This window comes from Perca fluviatilis, chromosome 13, assembly GCF_010015445.1.
Source record: "Perca fluviatilis chromosome 13, GENO_Pfluv_1.0, whole genome shotgun sequence".
In the NCBI taxonomy this organism is placed as follows: Eukaryota; Metazoa; Chordata; class Actinopteri; order Perciformes; family Percidae; genus Perca; species Perca fluviatilis.
Window position 1 is genome coordinate 15,116,929 of NC_053124.1, and position 24,636 is coordinate 15,141,564.

Sequence of the window (24,636 nt, forward strand, 5' to 3'; positions counted from 1 at the left end):
GGCCAGGTAGTACTCCAACAGGTTGGTCTGCTAGGGCTGACAGTCATATGTCTAAAAATAAGAATATGATCTGCAAAGTAACTATTAACTCTAGCTGTCAGATAAATGTAGTGAAGAAGAATACAAAAAGTAGAATATTCCCCTTTGAAATGTAGAAGTATTAGTTGACTACTGGTATTTCATACATCATCAACATCAACAAAAGTGTCACTTCAGCCATGCCATTTCAAGGTAAACTAAAATCAATGTTTATTTTTTTAGCATGATGTCTATCATTAAAGTCTATAATTAAAGGCCCAATCCGTGGTTTTAATATCTTCTTTTTTTTAAAGATTATTTTTGGCCTTTTTTTTATTATATAGTGATAGTACACAGACATGTTAGAGGTGAGAGAGAGGGGGGGGGGTGACACGCAGCAAAGGGCCGCAGGTCAGTTTTGAACCCAGGCCCCTGCCTCCTTGCCTTATCATTTATTTTTATGTATAAAAGATGCTGTAGACCCATAGATGCAAAATGCATCTTGTGTCCAAGGCATCCAAGTCTTTGCTGCTCAGTGGTCATTTGACCAAATGCATTGTACCTAGAGCAGGGATACGAATAAAGCATGGCAAACTGCCCCCTAGTGGTTATAGAAAGTGCTGCAAGTGACCTTTAATGTATTGATGCCTTCATCTCCAGCTAAACAGAACTGCTTCTACATGTGGAGGTAGAATTAAATCCAAATTTTCAGAAAGCTTGCATATCCCAGTTACCTCAACACACTGATTCTCAGCCTCTGACAAAGTGACAAAACAAGTCATTTCTGCAGGAATGCCATGTCCCCATATTGAATCTAACTAATCGGTATGCATTTATCACTGCAATTCAAGCCTTGATCCAAACCACAGACATTTATTTGGATGCAAAAGCTGTATTATGCAAGGAAAAACAACATAAGAGGATGCATATTTACAAGAAACAATGCACGTTAGTAATCACACATTGGCATGGACAGTGTCAACAGACATTTACTGTACATTAAAATTGTATGCCGTTGAAAAGCAAGAATGGGGTGGGGGTAAATAAGGATATGACTGTGCTTCCACAATAGGAAGATGTTTAAGTTAATAAAGATGTGTTGTCATCATCCAAATCTAGAACCAAAATACAGTGACAAACCTTCAATGGTGTCATTAAAACATGAAAGCACTTAAGTCACTGAGCAGTGTGTTTTGGAACATTGGACATGCTTTATTTCAGAACTTTTCACAATTTATTTAAACATCTCACATATACAAAATAGGTACAATAGACTTTGTGGTTTCATTTTTTGAGAGAGAGAGAGAGGCCGCCTAAAAAACCATTCGGAATTGGATGAAATATGTGCTGTCAGTATGAACACTCAGTGTGGGGTTTGAAAGTAAAAAAGCCTGAACAAAAAACCAAAACAAAAAAAAAACCTTCTAGACAAAACAAAAAAGAACAAAACAAAATAAAACAAAACAAAAACCAGACATCAGATTTAGGAACATTCCACCTGCTTAAATTGGGGGAGCATCAGGGGACGAATGTAAGACTCCTTAAATGTCAATACAAAGTAATACAGTAAAAAGTGGTTTGCTCCACAGCTGCATATTAGCACCATAGATCTCTGCTTCAAGTAACTGAGCACCTTCCGATACATGACAAAGCTTGAAGCATTAGAAGTCTTAACATCCCGGTTGTGGACCCAGGTTTTGTCAAAAGTATTTTCTTTAGGTATACAGGCATGAGGTAGCTTAAACCTTTTTTTCATGGAAATTGTGGTTTTAAACCTCCTCTTTGGAAGATATACAAAGACCACAAAGTGATGCATACTTTCAGCGTTTTTATTTCACTTCTTTTATTTTTTACAAAACGATGACATGATGTCCCACAACAAGCTGTTTTCCCGCGTCCCTTTGGGTTGCTGTATTAATTTGCATTGCACAAACGCTCCGTTCAGTCCGTTCAGTCCTCTCAGATAGTTGCCCATCTTAAGCAAGTGGATGTGCAGAGAGAAATCAGCATTCAGTATAAAAAAAACAACACAGAAAGAAGGGCAGAGATTTTGTTTTTTCGTTCTTTCTCTCTTTTGGGTGTTAATTTATCATGAGTCTATTTATTTGAAACAGACTGGGCCAATGTCCAAACCAAACTCCTGATCAGCTCCACCAATGTCCAAAGGTGCAATGTCGAGGATGGGCAGGCGAGATGGTTTATTCGTTCTGTACTCAATCACTGTCTTGCTCCATTCACCAGTGTGTCTCTGCAAGTGTAAAGGCAGAAAAGGAGAGACCCCATTTTAGAATAGTGGCAAAATACTACAAATCACGCTGAAGCAACAAAGGTAACAGAAATGACCAAAGAAAACAACTGAAAAAGCAAAGAGCCACTCACAGTGCAGCCGTCCTCCAGCACGGAGAAGGTGAAGCGGCTGTTGCCCTCGGCTCTTAGCTCTACATCGTTGGAGCCCTGGAGCACCACAGCCTTCTTCAGGTTACCGGTCTCCTCACTCATGTAGGCGTTGCTGTTCTTGCAATGGTAGGTGATGTTCTGGCTAGCCTGGTTGGACAGCAGGCGCATGAAGGCAAGTTGGGTGGCCATGCTCTGTGGGCTGAGGGTCTCATCGTTGTAGGTAAACTGCATGGAAAGGAAAGAATGACAGTCAACATTTCGAATGTAAAAAGTGTAACATTTGTTGTTACTGTTATTTCCTGGTCTTGTGTGGTGTTAAAACCATTTCTCATTTCAAATAAAGTAAAATATGTCTATGACGCTCACCTCTGTACCACCGTTGATGGTCTCTCCGAACCAGACGTGCTTCTTGCCCTCGGTGCTTCTGTACCAGTTCTTCTGGGCGATGCTCTCGGGGTGGGCATGGATGCAGGTCTCGCGGGTGGTGAAGTCGCAGAACACCTTGATGGCATCATTGATGCATCCCTGGTTGGGGTCAATATAGTAGAATCCTACAGGGCAGGAAAAAAACAGTCACATTGATAGAAAGAGAGTCTTTTACTTTTACTTCATACGGGCGAAAAAAAAAGACCTCTAAACCTTACTAAATGTAGGGGCATATATGCCCCAGCGGTGCTATCTTACCGCTGCTCCAGTCGGGGTGGCTGAGCTTGATGTCACGGCAGGTGCGGGCAGGGTTCTTCCTGGATCCCTCAGGGGTGAGCAGGTTCTCGATCTGAGTGTTGAGGGACTTGATGGTGGCATCAACCTCGTAGTCCTTGGCTCTCAGAGCGGGCTGATCAGCTCTGTACTCATCATATCCAGAGACATCATATCCACCACCAGCAGGGCCGGGAGGTCCAGGCAGACCGGGAGCTCCAGCAGGACCCTGATATGGATAAGAGAGTGGATTGATATGTTGGATCCTATGCAGAGGATCCTTGGGATCCTAGGATCCTTGAGATCCTAGGATCCTTGAGGTTGTAGCGGAGCTAAACTGTATGGTTTACAAGGCTTGTGTTGTGCTTACAGCAGGTCCGACGTATCCAGGGGGTCCACGAGCACCAGGAGAGCCAATAGTACCATGGCTGCCAGCTCTGCCATCCTTACCAGGGGGTCCGTGGGGTCCAGAAGGTCCCTGAAGATGAGGTCATCACATGTAACAGTCAAACATTCGTCTTGTTTTGGAAATTCTGCATCATGTGACTGTAAATTACAGTATCTCCTGCGTTTGGTGTTAAGTGATCACGAAAAGAACACATGGTGCCTCTATGCAAACAGGTGGAACAAGAAAACCATTAATGTATCGTAGGTTATTAAGATTCCGCTCACTCTGGGTCCAGCAGTTCCACTTGGTCCAGCAGATCCAGTGTCACCAGAGGGTCCCTAAGGGGAGAGAAAGTGCATCATTGAATGGCATCGTAGTAGACATCGTAGATTAGTGAATATCAGCACATGTAGGGGTACGTTTCCATAGTTTGTGTGTGTTATGATGGTAGGCTGTCACTTACAGAAGGTCCGGGCATTCCCTGGAGACCAGCATGTCCACGCAGACCCTTCATGCCTCTCTCTCCTTTTTCTCCAGCACCTCCCTTCTCACCACGGGTTCCAGCAGGTCCCTATAGAACACACACACAAACACACATGTTACATCTGTGTACTTTTAGTTGATGAACACTAGTTCTATGACTATAAATGTTCATTGTACTTACAGGGGCACCTCTAGCTCCAGCGGCACCAGCGGGTCCAGCGGGACCAGATGGGCCCTAGTGACAAGGAGATACAAGAACAAAAGGATGAGTGAAGAAAGCAGATGATTGTAGATGTTGTGTACAATGTTGCTACTTTGAAATGGTCTGTTAGTGAATCCATTTTAAAAGAGTTGCTGTTTATACTTACAGCCTCTCCACGGTTTCCAGGTCTGCCAGAAGCTCCAGCGGGTCCAGCAGGTCCGGGGGAACCAGCAAGTCCCATGGATCCAGCAGGTCCGGGCTCACCACGGTCTCCCTAAACATGGTGGAAAAGTGTAGATGTTGGTCAGAGCACAGCGTATGTGTGTGTATTCTGTACACAAACGTGTTTTAAGGTGTATGAAAGGGCATTACCTTGAATCCAGGATTACCAGGGCGGCCAGGGGGTCCATCGTTACCGGGGCTACCCTGTAGATGGTGAAATATATTACAGTTGACATATAAGTGTCTGTCTTTATATCAAACTATCACGTTAGGTTGTTTGTGAGTCCACGTTTTTGTTCATCTACTTAAGTAAATATTGATACGGCAATATAGTGCTGTCCTTTGTGTGATACGATAATCGATACGCTGGGGTCAAATATCGATATTTTAATTAGTAGCGTTGCTACTTCATGGTTCCTTGAGGTGGCGCTCAACACATGAATGAAGGAAACTTGAACATAAGTTAACTAGCAGAAGAAGAAGAGGTTTCAACAGGATGGCAGACATCAGTTTGAGAAAATTAACAGATGCCCCAGCCATGTCTAAGTCCAAAGTGAGGACCTATAGTTGCTCATAGATCTGTAATTTTAATTTACAGACTGAAAAATTTCTGCTGCAGAATTGTGCTATTTTGTAACAGTTTGGACTTGCAATGGATGTAAACAGAAATTCCTGCACTTAACCTTTTCACAGGCATTTTGTATTCATAGTTAGACTGATATCATGATGTATCATTATAGGATTGTCAAGCAATATATTGATTATCGCAGAATAGCCATGTATCGTGTATCCTATCGTATCGTGAGTTACCCTGTGATTCCCACCCCTACCGCTAACAGGTCATTGCCATGCTTCTTATTGGCCTGTTCAATCCTTACCTCACGTCCAGCCTCTCCCTGAGGTCCGGTCATACCAGGCAGGCCAATGTTGCCAGAGGGACCACGGGCTCCAGAGGGACCAGGAGGTCCAACTCTACCAGGCTCTCCCTGTGATAGGATGCAGAGAAAATCACTGGGTCAAATACTGCTTCATACTGTATGTTATACAGACCTTATAGAAGATCTGTTCTTTAGCAAAGGTGCATGTGTGTGTGTCAATCAAAACATCCTGCAAAATGGGCATGGTGACTGAAAACTATCCACAAATTTGTGTGATCTTTAACACGCATGGATATTCAAAATCCTGCACGAATGAAGCTCAATGAAGCTCAATATCAATTCTTATTTTCCTCTTTTTTCTTTTACATTTTAAGGTTGTGTTGTCATTGTTTGAACTGATAATATTCAACTGCCAGTACACATTTTGGGACAGTACCATTATGTTGGAGATGAAGGCTTTATAGGTTTAAATTATAAATTGAAAAAACATGGTTCTGAGGGGATCATAGTGCAGGTGAATCTTTTGGAGGGTACTATCAGCATTAATTTGTACTTACCAAACCACCAGGACCACCAGGTGCACCACGATCTCCTCTAGCACCGGGCAGACCAACGAATCCCTGAAGTCCAAGAGGACCACTGGTTCCAGGGGGACCACTAGGACCCTAAACACACACAGGCCACATATTAATGCATTGACGATCTATGGATTTATATGACCATGATAGAGATATAAACACTGTTATATTTATTTAGCCAACTGTTTTTTAAACATTTCAGTGTTCCATGGTCTCATAATTTTGACCTGAAAAAGAGCAACAACTTACAGCGGGACCAGGCTCTCCAGAGGGTCCTTTCTCTCCAGATAGACCCTGTGGTCCAACCATACCCTGCTCTCCAGAAGGACCAGCGGGACCAGGATCACCACGGAGACCACGAGGACCATCCTTACCAGCGGGACCAGCTTGGCCAGGGGGTCCAACAATACCCTGAGAGGGGAAGAGGAGGAGAATGTGTTATTGTCAATTGGGATCACTCTGTTTCACCGATATGAGAAGCAGCATGATGAGTGCAGTCAGTGTGGGCTTGCATGTGTGTTAACTAATCATTGTAACTATAAGAGCAATACTCACAGCGGGACCAGCAGCACCAACTCTGCCAGCAGCACCAGAGAAACCAGTCAGACCCTGACATCGGAAAAACATACCATCAAAGGTTACAGTACACAATGGCCATCAAGAATGTGTGGTGTCACTGTGTATCTGTTTGTGTGTGTTTATGTGTGTTTGTTTGTGGACATCAGAGGTACAATAAAGTATTGTATTTCCTTGCCATGGTGCACAGGTAAAAAAAATAGAACAGAAAAAACGCAAAATGCTTAATTGGGCAATCTTCAAATGTTGACATTTCAAAAGGAGTACTGCTGTAGCTATATGATATATTTTCTTAAAACTCATTTATTCTCAATAATAGAGGCAAGAAACCCCATTTATGAGAGGCTAAAAGGAGGACAATTATGATTTTGTAACTCAGGCTGCAAGAAAAATCTTTGTGGCGCTTGTTGTGAAAAACAGAGCCAATACGTCATTTGACGTTATCAAAATAGAACTTTGCCATTTCTGATTAAATTGGCACATTAGCTTTTTGATTTAATTTCCAGTTACTATGCTCTAGTAGCCTTTACTTAATTTGAAAGGGACAATTAGGCTTGTTGGGGCTGAAGTGTGTGTGTGTGTGTGTTGTGTGTGTGTTTGTGACAGGTACAGCAGTGATGAAATCTGTGTTTATGTGTGCTGCTACGATGTTTCAATACTTACAGGTGGGCCGTTGTCTCCACGAGGACCAGCAGGTCCAGCAGCACCAGCAGGACCCTAGAAAAACAGATGAAGAAATCAGACACCATTCCATATTACTATTATTCATATCTCATCTGAGTTTATAAAGTACAACCCTACATTCTATCCTAGAGGGGTTTAATATAATCTAAATGTAAAGCTAGTACTATGTGGTGTCAAAGTGAATGCTCTCACTGTATTATTTTGATCCCGTTTTAAAGTCTGATATCTGATAAATTAAGTCATGTTAAAGCACACCTATCCCAATCAGATTAGATTTACCAAGTAGCAATGCAAGTGTGTGTATGCCCAGTGTAAATGGTACTAACAGCAGGTCCAGACTGTCCAGCGGGTCCAGCAGGGCCAGCGGCGCCAGTTTCTCCCTTAACTCCGGCAGGTCCACGCTCTCCTCTTGCTCCAGTCTGACCATCAGCGCCCTGTAGGCAACAAGAGTAATGGGGTTGGGTCAATATCTGGGCAATTGTGTATGTGTATGTTTTTGTTTTGTACTATATAGTATATTGAATATTGTATTGGCTTACAGGGGGTCCAGCGAATCCAGCAGATCCAGCGGGGCCAACCTCTCCACGCTCTCCCTGTGGACAACAAGCAGCGGGTCAGGAAGAATGTTTATGCTGCACATAACAAAGCTATATGTTGTCTTAAGATCTTCAACTGGTATTTATGTCAACTCATTTAGGGTGAATATGGTAAAACAGCTGATGTTTTGTCATAATGAAGGAAGTCAGCCACAGCTACTTACAGGGACTCCACGAGCTCCAGCAGGGCCGGAGGGTCCGAAGCCACCGCTCTCACCCTGGAGGACAGAACAGTGAGCGTTTTAGTTTAGCATTGTTCCATCCATCCATCCATCACTCTATCCATCCATCCATACATTCATACACACACACATGAGAAATCTGTTGTCAGCATCAGCATTGTTTTAGACATTTTCTGTTGACCTTTGTACTGATGTACTACTAGCAGTAGAAAAAAATGTAAATTGGAAAACTTGATCAGCTGATATGAGTACTACAAAAGATAATGTTTTGTTTTGTCTGTTTCTGGGGCAACACAATTTAAATATAGTATCATTGTTTTTGTTGTATTTCTGCCTCTACATAGGCCATAGGAAAGACTATAATAAATAAGGATAACCTTAATATTTAAAATGTAAAGTTGTGAATTTGTGCTGCATTTATTATATTATCACCACTGCTATCTGAAATTAAGTTGTAGTTTAGCCATTGCTGTAATATTATAATATTATAAAACAGCCATTAGATGGCAGTGTTGAGGTTCTAGCTACAGATCCAATGCTACAGCAGGGGTTCTCCTACAGAGGACTGGGATATACAAGGATATGAATTTGGGTTGGTCAGGCAAGAGATCATTTCTGACAGTGATTTTATCTCAACAACACATCTTGATGGTTCTCTACTGTAGGTCACTGCTATGACAGTCTGTCAGCCATCTTGAATAATGTCGGAGGCAGGTAGCCATTTTTAGGTCGTAACAAAATCTCCATACCCTTATGTGTTACATTTTACTTCTAAAACACCTTCGTTCTAATGGTTTATGTCATTTGTTTTGTGGTAAATAATATCCACACATCACAGACTTACCTTATCACCATTAGCTCCAGTGGGTCCTGGAGGTCCAGCAGGTCCGGGCATACCCTAGAAACAGAGAGGAGAGGATAGTCAGACCAAGGCTCTGGTTGCTACACTCAAACTAATGTAATGAGTGGTTACCACTTTTATATCAAATGCCTCAAGAAGAATTAGAGTTACTTACACGGCTACCATCTCTGCCAGCATTGCCTTCAGGTCCTCTGTGTCCAGCCTCTCCCTATAGGAGAGAGAAGAGGAGGAAATGTTGGAGAAGAAAGACATTCTGATTAACAAATCTGAGATATATTGAGGTCTAAACTCTGTATTTGCAGGTGGTAGATTACCTTCTCTCCCTTGCCTCCAGGAACACCAGCGGCTCCGCGCTCACCAGGCATGCCACCTGGTCCCTGGTGTCCAGCAGCAGCCCAGCAGCTCCAGCAGCGCCAGGCTCTCCCTGGAAACAGACATGACAAACTATGGCTCCTTTTTGCAATAAACACACATGCTTCCATAAATACAGTATCTCACACAGTATCATACATATATATATATATATATATATATATATATATATATATATATATATATATATATATATATATATATAGGAAAACAAGTTTGGACATACCTTCTCATTCAATGTATTTATTTTCATGACTATTTACATTATTTCATTGAAGGACATCCAAACTATGAATGAAAATACATATGGAATTTGTGCAAACAAAAAGTGTGAAATAACTGAAAACATTTCTTATATTTTAGATTCTTCAAAGTAGCAACCCTTTGCTTTTTTTGATAACTCTGCAAACCCTTGGTGTTCTCTCAATGAGCTTCATGAGGTAGTCACCTGAAATGGTTTTCACTTCACAGGTGTGCTTTGTCAGGGTTAATTAGTGGAAGTTTTTCCCTAATTAATAAAAAAGCAAAGGGTGGCTACTTTGAAGAATCTAAAATATAAGACATATTTTCAGTTATTTCACATTTCTTTGTTAAGTACATAATTCCATATGTGTTCATTCACAGTTTTGATGCCTTCAGTGAGAATCTATAATGTAAATAGTCATGAAAATAAAAAGGAAACGCATTGAATGAGAAGGTGTGTCCAAACTTTTGGCCTGTACTGTATATATTTATATATGTGCACTGATATATTCTGATTCTACAGGATTATTACAGTAAAAAGAACATTTTATTTATGACCTTTGTCCTTGCAGCCATGGCATTATCTTACCTTGCCACCATCGCTTCCGGGGGCTCCAGCGGGTCCACGGGGTCCAATGGGTCCCTGAGCGCCAGAAGCTCCGGCAGCACCAGGGTTACCACGCTCTCCCTGGAGGAACACACAGAGGGGGTCAGTGTATTGTCTTTGGCTACTCAAAGCCGGTTGTTGAAATGTTTTATTATATGCATGCAAACGTAATCTGTTTTTATTCTGACTATTTTGACGGTTTTGGCATAAAATTGAGAAACAATATGTGAGGCTACTAGAAAATAATGGGTCTCTTGGCACAAAGGCATGGACTGGTGAACTCACCTTGGAACCAGCAGGTCCAGCAACTCCATGGTCCCCTGGGATTCCCTATTGACAGAAAGGTGGGTTAGAGATGTACTGCTTATTCTACCATTTCTATGGTTAAACTGTGCAATAAGGTGGAAGCGTGTTTGTGTGTTACTTACTCTCTCTCCGGGCTTGCCAGCCTCCCCAGGACCTCCAGCGGGTCCAGGCAGACCCTGAAAACATAAAGCCGCAACATCAGGACCAATGAACTCAACAGCACCATTTTTGCAGATACTGCTATCTAGCTCAGAAAGATACAGTAGGTTGTGTAGCTACAATGGAATTGCAATTAGACTGAATTTGCTCTGATTTAGGCAGTTTTATGTTTTTGAACATGATTTTTTTCATTTTCTTAGCTTTGTTTACAACAAGCAGAAAATTAGAAATAGATTATGGATCCCAACCTGGAAGCCAGGAGCTCCAGCAGCTCCCTGCTCTCCCTTCTCACCAGGGCCGCCCTGTAACGAGAAAAAGAGAAGACCAATGTTAAAAACGGCACACTGATGGTTATAGTACCAAAATCACATCATAAATGTTGTATGTAATTGTCCGAACAGATGTGTATATGTATATAAGGATGCTTACAGCGGGTCCAGTTGGGCCAGTGGCTCCATTGTTGCCATCAGCTCCAGGGAGTCCCTAGGAACATGATGAGATGTTAAACAACTGACAATAGAGCTGACAAATCATGTTTAAACATTTTATTGGTGAGTTACTTTATTAAACACATTCTGGGTATTTTTTTACTTACTCTCAGACCAGTGGGACCAGTGGATCCCTTATCTCCAGGCTTGCCAGCATCACCCTAAATGAGGTATGAGGTAGGTTAAGCACAGGTCATGACAAACTTGAAAAACAAAACACAACAGAATTTAGTTCAAAATTCTCCTCTTTCACTGTTGGCTTTATTTCTACTTACAGAAGGTCCTTTGGGTCCGGGGAAACCAATGTTTCCGGGCTGGCCTCTTGGTCCGGTTGGGCCGGGAGGTCCAGTGCGGCCATCTTGTCCAGCAGGGCCCTGGAGGAGGAAACAGAATATAGCAGGAATAGTATAGTATAGCAGGAAGTCATGTTAATTGCATTTATGTGAGCAAATATTATGTATAGTTAATATCATAAACAGCACAGAATGAGACTGATAGAAATGTATGTGTCCTGAAGTAAAATCTGTGAAGATTATTAATATTAAATTCACAACTTTCAGTGTAAAATTCAGATTTACTCACAGAGGCTCCCTCCTTTCCTGGGGGTCCTGAGCTTCCAGGGCTTCCTGGGAGACCCTGTACAAAGTACACATCAGTCATTAAGATGCATGTATTGTCATTCATTTGAAATGTTACAGCTGACCCCTTGGGCCAACTACCTTTCAACAAAATCTTGGGTTGAATCATGTACACAAGGCAAATTTACATCACACAATAGCGTAGTACTAAAGCCATTACAGCACTACTGTTCCAAGCTATAGTAACTCAGCTATTCCAATTTGCCACAGGCCTATTCCGCCTTTAAACTAGACTCAGAGAACAAACAGAGATCACATCCCTCTGACAAAAACAGAACTTAGCAAAAGACTCACCCTGAGACCAGCTGGGCCAGACTCTCCGGCGCGGCCAGCATCTCCAGGGGGTCCACGAGGTCCACCAGCACCAGTGGCACCACGGGCACCGGGCATGCCCTACGAGAAGGAGACAAAGAGGTCCAAGAGAAATGAGGAGGAAGTTTCGTCTTGTGAATAAACGCTGACTATATTTGGAAGTAAAACATAGTCAGGCTTCTCATCAGTGTAATTAAATGTTGGTGGAATGAGATCTTGTTCATTGAAGACTCACAACTGGGCCAGTTCTTCCCTCACTACCAGGCATACCACGGGTGCCAGGGCTTCCCTGTAAGAGACACACAGTCATTAGCAGGGGATCCAAGAAACGCAGCTCCGAATATGGAATCATATGGGCACAACACCACCCATCAGAGAAAGTGGTCTGGTACTCACTCTAGCTCCACGGGCTCCAGCAGGTCCAGTGGCACCAAGCTCACCAGTTGGTCCTCTCTTGCCCTCCTCACCCTGAGGTCCGGGGGGTCCCTGAGGTCCAGAGTTACCCTGAGGAAGGCAACAGAGAAGTTAAAGGACAGCAGTCATAAACACAGTATTCAGAGGTCTTCAGATTCAGTTTGGTGACATTTTAAACAAAAAGAACAGGATCTGGATGTGAACTTACAGGCTCTCCTTTGGGTCCGGTATCTCCCTTAACACCCTGAGCACCAGGATCTCCCTAAAAGAGATAAGCAGACGCAATTATTGAAACAATCTATCATCTATGTACAATCATTTGTGAGTGTTTCTTTCGTCAGTATGCGTTGTGTGTAGGTACATCTGCATGCTGGATATGTATGTTTTTTTGTGAATATTTGTAAGTTGGTTGTGTACTTACAGAAAGGCCTCTCTGTCCAGCAGGACCCTGAGGGCCCTGGGGTCCAGGTCCTCCTCTTGGTCCAGGGAAGCCAGGAGCTCCAGCAACACCAGGGGTGCCCTAAATAATAACCAAGACGGACAGGTGAGCATCACTCAAGCCTAACTTGAAATATTGTCTTTATTTGATCTCTTCACCAGGTCCGGGTGTTTTGCCTTTATCATCAAATACTTTTTTAATATAATATACAATAATATATATATTAATATAATATACAATAATACATATATATATATATATATATATATATATATAATTGTGTGTGTGTGTATATATATATATATATATATATATATGTATACACACAATTAATTAAGAGATTATATTATATTCAGTTGTAATAGAAAAATAAAAACTGCATCCTGCAATCAGTAAAATTAAATAATGTTCTGTGATTACAACAACCAATGTATGTGTTATGTGTGCAGCATGGCATTGGCCTAATTGTTATAACCTCTGACCCTAATTGACCTTTGACCTATTTATGCTTTAATAGTACAACTTGAGTACTTACAGCAGCTCCCTTGGCTCCGTTCAGACCATTAGCACCAGGGTTACCCTACAGGGAAAGAAAAAAGAAATTAGGAAATCTTATCAAAACAACTAAAACATTCGGACTGAAAAATCCATTGCTATAATGATTACGTTTGACTTTTTCATAGATTCAACAAGTGCACTCCACAACATTATATGGAATATGTGATAATGTCACCCAAAGTAACTACAACAAATGACAATATATAAAGGATTATTTACTAAACTTGAGGAATCAGTTAAGGGACAAATTCATGGATAGCAATGGCACAGCTTCCAAAGACAAATCAATGCAAATCATGTATTGATAATTTGTAATCTGGAACAACACAACAATCAAGACAAAATCAAGTACTAAATAAAATACATGTTGTTGCTTATAATTTTTCCAGGAAGGTAACTTGGGAGTCTAAGTGGCAACATCTTTGTATACTTACAGCGGGACCGACGGGGCCAACAGCACCATTGAGACCGGGCTCTCCTCTTGCTCCCTGAGCTCCAGATGGGCCAGTAGCTCCAGCAGGTCCAATCTCTCCCTGTCAAAGACAAAAATACATCCATAATTAAATAATGACATCATGGATGTGTTGGTATGCATTTGTTTGAATGGTATTTTAATTATGAATATAAACGGCCGTAACTATGTATGTTACATGTACAAACTATTCCCATGGGGATAGTATGCAAGAAGCTATTGGGATGGTGAACAATGACAGATAGTGACATAGAGTTCATTTGTCTGAGACTTGCTTATACTGTATGGTATTGAGAATTGTCTCTTTTGATGGTCCGAAAACATGAACATCTCTGGGAGGATGTGTTGCCAAAGGACAGTAAATGCTACAGGAAGTGACATCACACTTACTTTGGGTCCGGGGCCACCGGGGAAACCTGGGGGACCAGCAGCTCCAAGGGGACCCTGGGTAGAAGAACAGCAGATATGACATCAGGATATATGTAATAAAGATAAGAGCTCACATTAAGGTCAAAGTTTGTCTTATATGGGTGCAATTATGTAATCAACATTCTGTTGCATAATTACTCCTTCCTCTGATATTATATTACACATTATTATTTATACAATAAGATACCAATCACAAAGTAGTCTCTGGATAGGTATCTTGACGATACATCTTGAGTTCAAAGGGCCAATACTCACAGCAGGGCCAGCGGGTCCAACGTTGCCATCAGCACCACGGGCACCAGCAGGGCCAGCAGGGCCAGCACGACCTCTCTCTCCAGACATACCACGAGCTCCCTAAAGGGAGGATACACCAAAAAAAAAAATAGAGGTGAGAAAAGTGTCTTTACTGCAGATGTGTAACAGCAAAGATGAAATTTTGTGCATAAATGCTGAGCTCAATGAAAAACGTACAGCCAGTCCAGGACTTCCAGAAGCTCCGTGGGCACCAGGCTCACCCTAAAGGAGAGACAGGAGAAGGGGGATTAGGGTGATGAGTTATCTGGAGCAAAGTGACTCAAGGTCCGAGGTTAACCGGTCAAATAGAGAAAATCTATTGTGACAAGGAAGATGAAAACCCTGACAAAGTATTGGTAATGCTAGCTAAATTGATGTGTGTGTGTGTGTGTGTGTGTGTGTGTGTGGTGTGTGTGTTTTATTATTTAAGATTTATTTGTTAGGACAATGCACATTAATCAATGCACCAGTGTTAGCCTGTTGGCTAATTTTCTAGTCCTAGTTACCTAGAGAAACTATCCTATTTGAAATACACTCATTCTTGCAGAAACTACATTACTCTAAATTATAACCCCAAATATATCAGTAGGCTGACACAACATTAATAGAAGAGAAACTGGGATCCTACATGAAATAAAGTACTCAGTAGGAACGTTTGTTGCTGCAGTCATGAGGAATGTGAACCTCCTTACCTTAGCACCAGCACCACCAATCTCTCCCTTGCGTCCATCCAGACCAGTGTAACCCTGTAACATAGAAAGAGAGCGATGATGGAAGATGTTCATAAGGGATACAAAAAATTACTATTATTAACCCTCCTACTATTGGTACTAAAATGTGCTACTTCAGAAACAAGCAAAAAAAAAAGTAAGAGATTAGGGACAAAGTGTCGAGACGGGGATCCTCGTGAGATAAATCCAATTATCAAAGGAATCAGTATGTGGGATAAACACATCATATGATTGTTTGACCTCTCAAAAGAAGACATTCACAACAACAAGATATTCAAAGTATCACGTGAGACATTAAGAAAGCTTGTCTGTTGACAAAGGTGCTTTCCCAGGAAGTTTACTATCTGGCTCTGAAGTTTTCATGCAAAACAGGGACTAAAAATCTTAAACGGCAGCCATTAAGCTCTGTATGAAATCCACTTTGCATCTCAGGAGGCAGAACAAAAGGAAGTTAGGTCCATAATCGCTCCCAGTGGGGCTCGTTATGGGGCACAATGCTCCACAATGCTCCACAAATAATAATAATTTTAGTCCACACAGCACAGGTGTAGCTCTTCTGCCATTTTTTTTCTGTTTTAGAGCAGTTTCTGCTTGCTTCAAGCCAGTGGGCTTCAGGTGATTAGGTAAAGCACGCAGGTAAAGTTCCGGTCAAGCAGAGGAAAATATCAGCACTCACTCTGTGTCCCTTCATTCCTGGAAGTCCAGGGGTGCCGGGGAATCCACGAGCGCCCTGCAATTCAAAATAAAGAACATATTACTGAGACATGCGCCACATTTACAGTTCAGATGTCTGTTTTGTATCTGTTTGTTTCATTCTCCTTGATTTGGAGAGCATCTTTTACCTGTGGGCCGGGGGTTCCTCTGTCTCCGGGCTTACCAGGTCTGCCGTTGTTACCCTGCGAGTCAGGATATAAGGTGTTACCGTTTGACAATGTAGCTGCAATAATCTACAGTAATAACTCAAATCCATTATAAGACAGCAGGGAAAAAACTAAGTATTTACAGGACTTGTGAACAAAAGCAGTCTCTGAAAAGTGTTTGTAGAAACACAAATGTATACGTACGTCCTCTCCAGATTTGCCAGGGGGTCCAGGTGGGCCACGAGCACCGAGGGGGCCCTTGGGAAGAAAAACAGAGAACATTTGAGAACCATTTAAGATGGTGGCATCACATGGGTAAGTCTGACAAAGAAGTGATTCCAAAGCAGTTTTAAACACATTCTAATTTGAATAGTTGTAAATAATTTTGGAGGATAATCTTACAGTCTGTCCAGGCTCTCCGGGCTCACCAGCATGTCCGGTGTGTCCCTGAGGTCCCTGTTGAATGATGATAAGAGGCAATTAGTCTTCATATAAGCAACATAGCAACAGCAGAATGAGCTTATGGGTATGAACAAATGGTCAAGTTGGATCCAATCAGTCCATAGTTTGAATTTGCAGTGGGTGAGTGAACTTACAGGGGGTCCAGGAGGTCCGGGAGGGCCTCTAGGGCCAACCAAACCCTGAAAAGAAGAAATAAGTTAATTGTACATATTGCGCATCAACACTAAATTAATCTACGCTGGTGAACTTTGTCATGAGTGTGATTGCAACTGCATCAGGACTGGAATCAGGTGTGAGATATAAGTATATTACCACAGACCATAAGTATTTATGTGTAGGTAAGGATGTAAAGAACACCCAAAATAACTGTGAAGTCTGTATCTATTGAATGAAGGTATAGATGAATAGTGCTGTGTGGCAGATAGAGAGGGGCCTCACCGGGGGTCCAGGGGCTGGATCGGGAGCTTTTGAACCATCATACTGAGCAGCAAAGTTCTGATAAACAGAAGAAGAAAAAAAAACACAAGATGAATAAGTCATAATGACAAACTTTTAACTATTGGACTATTGGACAGGCAGAGCATTGATCCATTTCAAATAAATAGCAGTAGTCACTGTTTCGAGCAGTTATCATTATGAATACATGAAATGTAATGAATGTATATTATATTGAAAATTATATCAAGGTGGTGCACTAAAATGATTCACCGTAAAGTGCAAATGAGCAACCTACTTCTTTGTTTAGAGTTTAAAGACTTAAAAGAGATTGAGTTAACACTAATAGTAACCTTGTTGTATATTATCTGTGTGTTACCTGCTGAGCCATAGTGACAAATGGGTAAAGGACAAAGGTTACGGGTAATGACGTCATTAATAAGATTCAATACTTTTCCATTTCAACATAAAAACAAACAGAGCACCAAGGGTGATTATGATCACTGTACAGAATCACGGCCTGCAGCCCTGAATGACTCAAATACACACACCAGACAATTTCAATGCTTTTTTTCCTGCACAGTTTGCATCATTAGAAATAAGTCAAAACCCCAGCTAGAACTGCATTATCGTCATAATTTTTAGGATATACACAGCGAAGTCAAGCAGCTTATTTTGCGAGTATGAACAGTGGACTTACTCCTCCGAGTCCAGGGGGGCCAGGGGGGCCAGCGGGGCCAGGGAGTCCGGGTTTGCCATCTCTTCCATTTGGGCCCTTAGGACCCTGTAAAACACATATGATATAGTGAGTCAACACTGCTACGGAATAAACAGCATGCTGATAAGATGGTTTCCTGTGACTCTCAGATTATTTCATATATATATATATATATATATATATATATATATATATATATATTCAGTTCATTATTTCATAATTGAACTGAAACATTAGATACATAGATGAAGCTTGACCACTGATGTAGCAAATTGTGTGATTATAAGATATGATGACCAGACATAACTTAAGTGGGAGAAACTACTAGTAAAATAAATAAGGTCAATGTTTTAAATTGTACCAATCATATCCATTAACATCACTATTATTGTCTGTAAACACTCAAGCCTATGGGTGATGTAAACAAAGGGGCGTGGCCCACTGAGGTTAGAAAGTCAAATGACGTCAACAAACGCTGCGCCAAACTCGCAGAAAATAAATACCACATTAAAATGCCTAAATTACATATTTGGTAACAGTTGTTTGATCGAGGGAAAAAGAATTTCACTTCAGCTTACCCTGTCACCTCGAGGTCCTTTGTCTCCTCTGGGACCCTGCAGCAGAAGAATCACTCAGTCAGACCAAAACACAGAGCAGAAGACTCTGCTTGCTGCTTTAGCAACATGAGCTCCTAACTGTTCCTCTAGCAAGGAAGGCGTCTAATATAAACTACACTAAATGTAACTAAAAGCACAAAAAACATTATATGAATTATATTCAATGATCTGGTACTGGCTTTAGCAACATGAGCTCCTAACTGTTCCTCTAGCAAGGAAGGTGTATAAACTACACTAAATGTAACTAAAAGCACAAAAAAACAGATATGAATTATATTCAATGATCTGGTACTGGTGTGTGAACAAACTTGACCTTACAGGTAAGCAAGTTAAAACACATTTCAGTGATTAGACTAGACACCATTAAGATGCCCTTTGACCTTTTTACAATCTAAACTATGCTTTATGTGTCCTTTATCAGACAATAACAAACATTATGTGCTCACCTTCACGCTTCCCTAAATAGAAAAGAAGATAAATAAATGTAGGATTTATTTATTCAGTCTTTTCAGGCTATATCGAACATTCAGCTCTTTTATCTTTTGCATAAGCATGATGATGAGTGGCCACTGTAAGAAATAGCTAAGCAAAATACGATATTATACTGTCACAATGAGAGATAAAACATGCTCATGCAGATACAGGAATTAAAATGGAAACACTGCAGAGCAATGTGCATGTGAAATAGATGATCAAAATGTGAACAAAGATGCTAAATGAAGTGTCCCCAAGCCAGACTCAACAACCTCTAAGCATTAAGAACATGTTAGTCCACGGAACAAATACAGTTCTAAAAGGTTACCAGAACCACACAGCGTACAACACCTTTAAAACATTAAAATGCTACACACCATGCTGATTTAGGCAATCTCAATTAGGAACAGAATCAGGCTATGTTTGTCTTACATTAGAGGGGCCTCAGTCTTACACTGATGGATAACAATTCAATAATTTTAAGTTTTATCTGAGCTGAGTTTCTCAGCCTTTTCCTTACAGGTCTGAGATCAGCTTTCGTAAATCAAAATCAAATCCTAATCAAGAAGCAGAGGAAGCCTCCAAACTGACCCAAAGCCAGCTGTTAGGGGCAAACCTCCCTCTGCCCCTCAGAAAGGATCCTTTGTACCAGGCCCCAAGGGTGCCTCAGAGCTGCGGTTTTAGCTTTCATTGACACAAACTTTAGCCAATAGGACCCTCACCTATTCATGGACAGGAAGGGAGAAAACTGCAAGAAATAACTTAGTTCAGGGGCAGAAATTCCTAAATGATATGCTCTGCCATCGTTGAGATTGCTCAAATGGTCAAGACCAACCGAGAGGTCTTCCTCCCATAGAATAAATCACAGCATTTGGAAGAGAAAAGAAGCAAAGAGACAAGGTAAAGCTATCATTAAGAAATGTTGCTTTCATGATTTCATGCATGTGGACTAACCGAGACTGTGGCGTTGGAGAGATGAGGAGGAGGAAGAGGGCGAAAATGAGGGTGGGGGAGAGAAGAGGGAATACTCCGTTAGAACATTAACAGTCAACTTAAAAAGAAACAATGTCATTTCAATCTATCTCTATTCTGTTTAAATGAATTAACCTCTTTCTGTATTGAATGAAAAAGGTTGTGGTTTTCCTTTGCATGACAACAAAGTATATCAAAATGTACAAACTGGACTGTAACTACACTATGCAGAAACAACACTGTATGCCTTCATGTGGGACATTAAAGTACACAGTAACAATGTTTGAGTCTAATAATCCCAACGTTTAAATTTTCTTTAAACTTCTTGTGTGTTCTGAAGGCCTTAATCGTCATCTGGGGCTTAAACAAAGTGTCAAAGTTCAGGACTGTCAGAACATAACTGCACTTATCACCAGTATGTGAAATGTTGAACAAATCCTTCTGACATGCCTAAAACAACTATGTGTCCCGCATTGTTTATTTCCTATCTGGTTGCTGTAGCACAAGTCCCAGCTCATGCCTAAAAGCGTAGCTGAGATCTCTGCAGGCTAAATGTCTCTAAACTTTCTAACAAACGTAACATGTGAATTTCAGTGTTCAATAGCATTCCAGATAGTAAGGATCCGGATGCCAACATGCCTGAACAGGTAGTTTATGCCCTTGGGACAGGACATAAATAGTTGGCCTGCTACTGCAAACAAGATTAGAACTACACCACTTGTATTATGGGACATATGACATCTGTAATTGATGCTTGTTCTGATTTCTGCTGAATTATTAGTAAAAGGTGTGTTTTCTAATTTTGTGTTAAAAAGGGGTGAATTCTAATGTAAATTGACTGAATTCTACTATCCAAATTTGTAAAATAGTTTTGACTATCTGATGAGAGTATCCTTCATTCATGGCTAATGTTTGTTTCTCTTATCCACACTTTATTGCATGTGGACATCAGCTGGTCATGGGTGGGGTTGGCACAGCTGGGACCTCCCCATGAACTCTAACTCGTCACGTCTAATCATGACCACAAGGTGGCGCACTTGGACATCCAAAGTGATGTGTGACTACTTATCTCTCCATTTAATGTACTACAATAATGGAAAAGAAGCTAAGAAGCTTTAACTTCAATGCAGATCTTGTCTTTAAATCATTTTGTGACTTAAATAATGATACGTTAGGCAGTAAACTGCAACTGTAAAGAAAGTCATGGACGAGGCTATTTAGTTGATCAGAAATCTAGAAATACTATAATATGTAAGCATTTAGTCTAATTTCTAATTTTTGATAAACAGATGTATCTCTCATTAACTCAAAGAGAAGACAATCTAATTGTGCCAAGTAGATGTTTGCACCCATGGCCACCAGGGGGAGACATTACTCTTTCCTATATTGAAGACTCATTAGCTGGACGTCCGGATGGAACAATATGTACAACGCCCCACAAAGTTTTTTCATCCTGTCTCAAAGAAAATTCACATTTAGCCTATTTTGATGACTCCACGTGCATTAAAAGTTCTGAAAAGACACTAGGCAGACTACTTTAGAGGTCTCTTTCAAAGCGGGAAAACTTTTTTTGTGTAGTGCAAATTCTCCCTCTCTTGGAAACTAATCAAATATAAAATAATTGTATCCTTGGAAAAAATAAAAAGTGAAAAATCCTCTGCATGAGCTCAATCCGTTGAGCTTTATTCTGCTGTGCTTTGAGCTGTCTTCAGGTTGACCTTCATGTAAGTCCCAAACAAAAGCCAAAGCGCAAGATCCTCAAGCAGTGGGACCCGAGAAAAAATATCCATCACAGAAAAGAGCAGATATTCAAACTTACATTGGCATGACGCTAGGTATGAAGTTACTGCAAGCAGCAACAGAATCCGAGTATCCACAAAGCTGAGCATGTCTACGCAGACATGCAGACTCCTTGTGCTGCTTAAGCCCTGTTTTTAAACCTCCTTCAAGCAGGCATACAGTTGTGGTGACAAGAGTAACTCCAAACTGAGCAGAAACCGGCTGCCGTGATGCTAGAATAATAAAGTTCTATCAGGCCTATTTATATGGCAGGAGGGTCCCTGGTCTGCGTGTCAAAAGTCAGCCCACCAGCCAATGAGAGAAGAGAAACCCAATCTGACTCCCATCCCTCTCCAGCTCAGACTCAGTCATGTGGTGCTGCATCTCCCAGCCTCCTCTCCACCAGAACCCGTTTGGCAAAGCTTTGGCGATGATGACGAGTGCAACGTTTTAATTAGATCCATTCTTTTTGAGGACGTGGACAGCGTCGACGTTTAAAAGGGAGAAGAAGGCCTACGCGTTTTCCCTCTTTAACGGGTTGCATTGAATCCGTAGTGTCAGTATTGAGATCCGGGAGCCGGGTATTCAACCTTGCGCGCAGTTTAGGTTTGTGCGTAAAATGTGCCCGTTTTAGTGCACGTCGGTGGGCATTAGTTGACACCGAGAGGGCCCAAGTCTTCTCCACTTTGGATTAATTGGGGAAAATAACTTTTAGACACCGTGTATAGTATTATCTTTTGAATGATTGTTGATCTATTGGAGTTTATTGGATTGGACTTTTACTGGGCCGTTTTTACGCACGGACTTTTTGAAACATTTCTCTCAGCCTTATTCTTCTATTGCTATTTGAAGAAACCGTCGTGGCAACTTTGTTATTTTATTAATAATGGGGCTACCATCTTTATCCATCATGCTGCTGAAAAGATTTTGTGTCATATTTAATTTTCTTCTCCAGTGCAAACCACACGCATCAATCACTTCCTAAACAATCCACCTGTGTGTTAAAATAAAAGTATGTTTCTGTTCATACATCTGGACATTTCTGCAACACTTCTAAACCATTTAGATATATTATAGTTTATAGAATTAGAATAAAAGCACTAAAAAGCACTTTTACTCTGCAAAAGCCTATCAGTGGAATGTCACATTCATCATTGGCCCACTTGAAGCTTTAGACTGAAAAAAGACAGGTGTGAAGAAGAGATCTAGTTTCAACCCCTCTCTCTCTCTCTCTCTCTCTCTCTCTCTCTCTCTCTCTCTCTGATCAGCTCTTACCTGCCCACATGACCAGACATGTCATCTATTCTACTACCACTCCAACAACACTCAGCATGGCCCTCATACTGCCTTACAGTATATTACACATCATTCCACTGAGTAAAGCACACAGCATAACAATATTCCTAAAACAAACGCAGTGATGCACTCAGTGCTTAAACACTTGCATTTACATTATTAAAGGAAAGCATCTATTGACCACTACAACACAAGTATGACACAGTGGCAGCCCTGTGTCCTGCTTGGCTTAAAGAACAAATTCACGATATTTCAAGTCACAGCAGGAATGATCACAGTGAGAAGATGTTCTAATAGTACACATTTTTGAGAACCTATCATTGAAATGGGAGAAGGTTTCTGATTATGGAGGCATAAACCAGGAAAATCAGTTCATGATTTCTTCAAGTTCAACCAGTGATGCAAACAATGACCTCCCTATTCGCCCTAATCTTATTCTGCACCTCATAAAGGATATTTGCTGCACCCTATACTCTTTGTTAAATCACCAATACCTTTTCTACATTTGTTTCATGGAGATTGATTTGCATCAATACACACTTAATAAGTAAAGGAGTGTGCCCATCAAGCAAAATATTACAAGTGGAAAGGAAAAGGAGATCCACTTTAAACCTCATGGATGGACACTTTCCTAGGCATTACTGCAGTTCATAATGATGAAAAGCTTGTTTCTGAATGGCTTTATCATCTGTTATGTATTCTAAAGCTCTGTTTTGCAACATGGTACAGGTATGTACACTAGCACTAACTATTTCAGCCACTCAGAATATAGAGACTATAAAGGTTATATCCAGGCTCTGGTATATTACAGTTGACTGATCTATCCCAAATAGGTGCACATCTCTTCTCTTCCTCCTACCCGCACACAGGCCAGTTCTCCTTCCTCCTCCCCCTTCTGAGCCAGAAAAAAGCAACTGATGGACACTCCCAACAACTTAACCTCAACTCTTCCCTGAGTCGAATCAGAAAAAAAGAAGGGGAGGGGCGAGCAAGATGAAATGTGTTTTAAAGATGGCAGAGCTCCCACTCATTGCAGAGTTACATTCCCATGTTTGCCGAGGAGCTGAAGCCTTGAGGTAGCTGGAAAGACCAGACAGGCGGCGTAGGAAATCAAAGATGGCTGCAAAGCTCCACATCATCGGACTTTCTTTTCTCTTGATTCAACCACGTTTCACATGAAACAGTTGTGTTTTATCCCAGTGAATAGCTGCTCTTTGTAGACATTCAAAAACATGATTATCTTAAAAAAAACATTTATTAGAAGAAAAAGGGAAAAAATCAATTTAGCTCTTAAAGTAAAGGGTCATCAACATGACAGCAGATGCAAATCAATAAAAAGCTGTTTCGATTCAACTTGAGTTTAAAGTTTCAAGGCACTCACTGTTATTAATTTGATAATGCATTTACACATAACTGTGTTTCAAATGTTTAAATTGCCATTTTCAGTAGACAAAGCCTCTTTCCCTCAAGAATGTGGGGGTATCCGGTGGCTCAATTTATCACTGGGAGCAGACAGCTAGTTTAGGTTACATTATTCAAGTATTCATTCAAACAAATGTCAGTGTTCTCCTGGGTAACAGTTGCATATGGTACAGGCAGACAAAACTGTCTCCCAGTTTAACTTCTGGTCAAAGTCAAATGTAGAGAGAAATCCCTGCCTATAAAGTGTACTGTTCCTCAGCCATGTTTTTATTCATGAAATAAGAATGCTACAATGGTGAAGAGCACAGGTGAAATCAGCTTAAATAAAATCAAACAAGATTTATTCCTTTCCCTTGCAGGAGTTTATTTTTTTT

The 24,636-nt window shown here is 41.0% G+C and overlaps 1 protein-coding gene across 1 annotated transcript; it reads right to left on the bottom strand.

The window, feature by feature from the left end:
- Nucleotides 1–894: 894 nt before the first annotated feature.
- Nucleotides 895–21,783, bottom strand: col1a2 (collagen, type I, alpha 2). Its single transcript, XM_039820606.1, is given in 51 exon segments — nucleotides 895–2,266; nucleotides 2,398–2,640; nucleotides 2,782–2,966; nucleotides 3,100–3,343; nucleotides 3,485–3,592; nucleotides 3,787–3,840; nucleotides 3,966–4,073; nucleotides 4,167–4,220; nucleotides 4,354–4,461; nucleotides 4,560–4,613; nucleotides 5,288–5,395; nucleotides 5,845–5,952; nucleotides 6,115–6,276; nucleotides 6,421–6,474; nucleotides 7,105–7,158; nucleotides 7,452–7,559; nucleotides 7,665–7,718; nucleotides 7,886–7,939; nucleotides 8,748–8,801; nucleotides 8,920–8,973; nucleotides 9,080–9,157; nucleotides 9,160–9,189; nucleotides 9,970–10,068; nucleotides 10,273–10,317; nucleotides 10,416–10,469; nucleotides 10,701–10,754; nucleotides 10,882–10,935; nucleotides 11,048–11,101; nucleotides 11,216–11,314; nucleotides 11,523–11,576; nucleotides 11,873–11,971; nucleotides 12,126–12,179; nucleotides 12,287–12,394; nucleotides 12,513–12,566; nucleotides 12,726–12,824; nucleotides 13,279–13,323; nucleotides 13,736–13,834; nucleotides 14,164–14,217; nucleotides 14,458–14,556; nucleotides 14,674–14,718; nucleotides 15,189–15,242; nucleotides 15,904–15,957; nucleotides 16,070–16,123; nucleotides 16,292–16,345; nucleotides 16,490–16,543; nucleotides 16,684–16,728; nucleotides 16,988–17,044; nucleotides 17,685–17,768; nucleotides 18,281–18,316; nucleotides 19,748–19,752; nucleotides 21,585–21,783. Coding segments are annotated over 51 exon segments (4,059 nt in total). The 5' UTR covers nucleotides 21,655–21,783; the 3' UTR covers nucleotides 895–2,119.
- Between the last annotated feature and the right edge of the window lie 2,853 nt (nucleotides 21,784–24,636).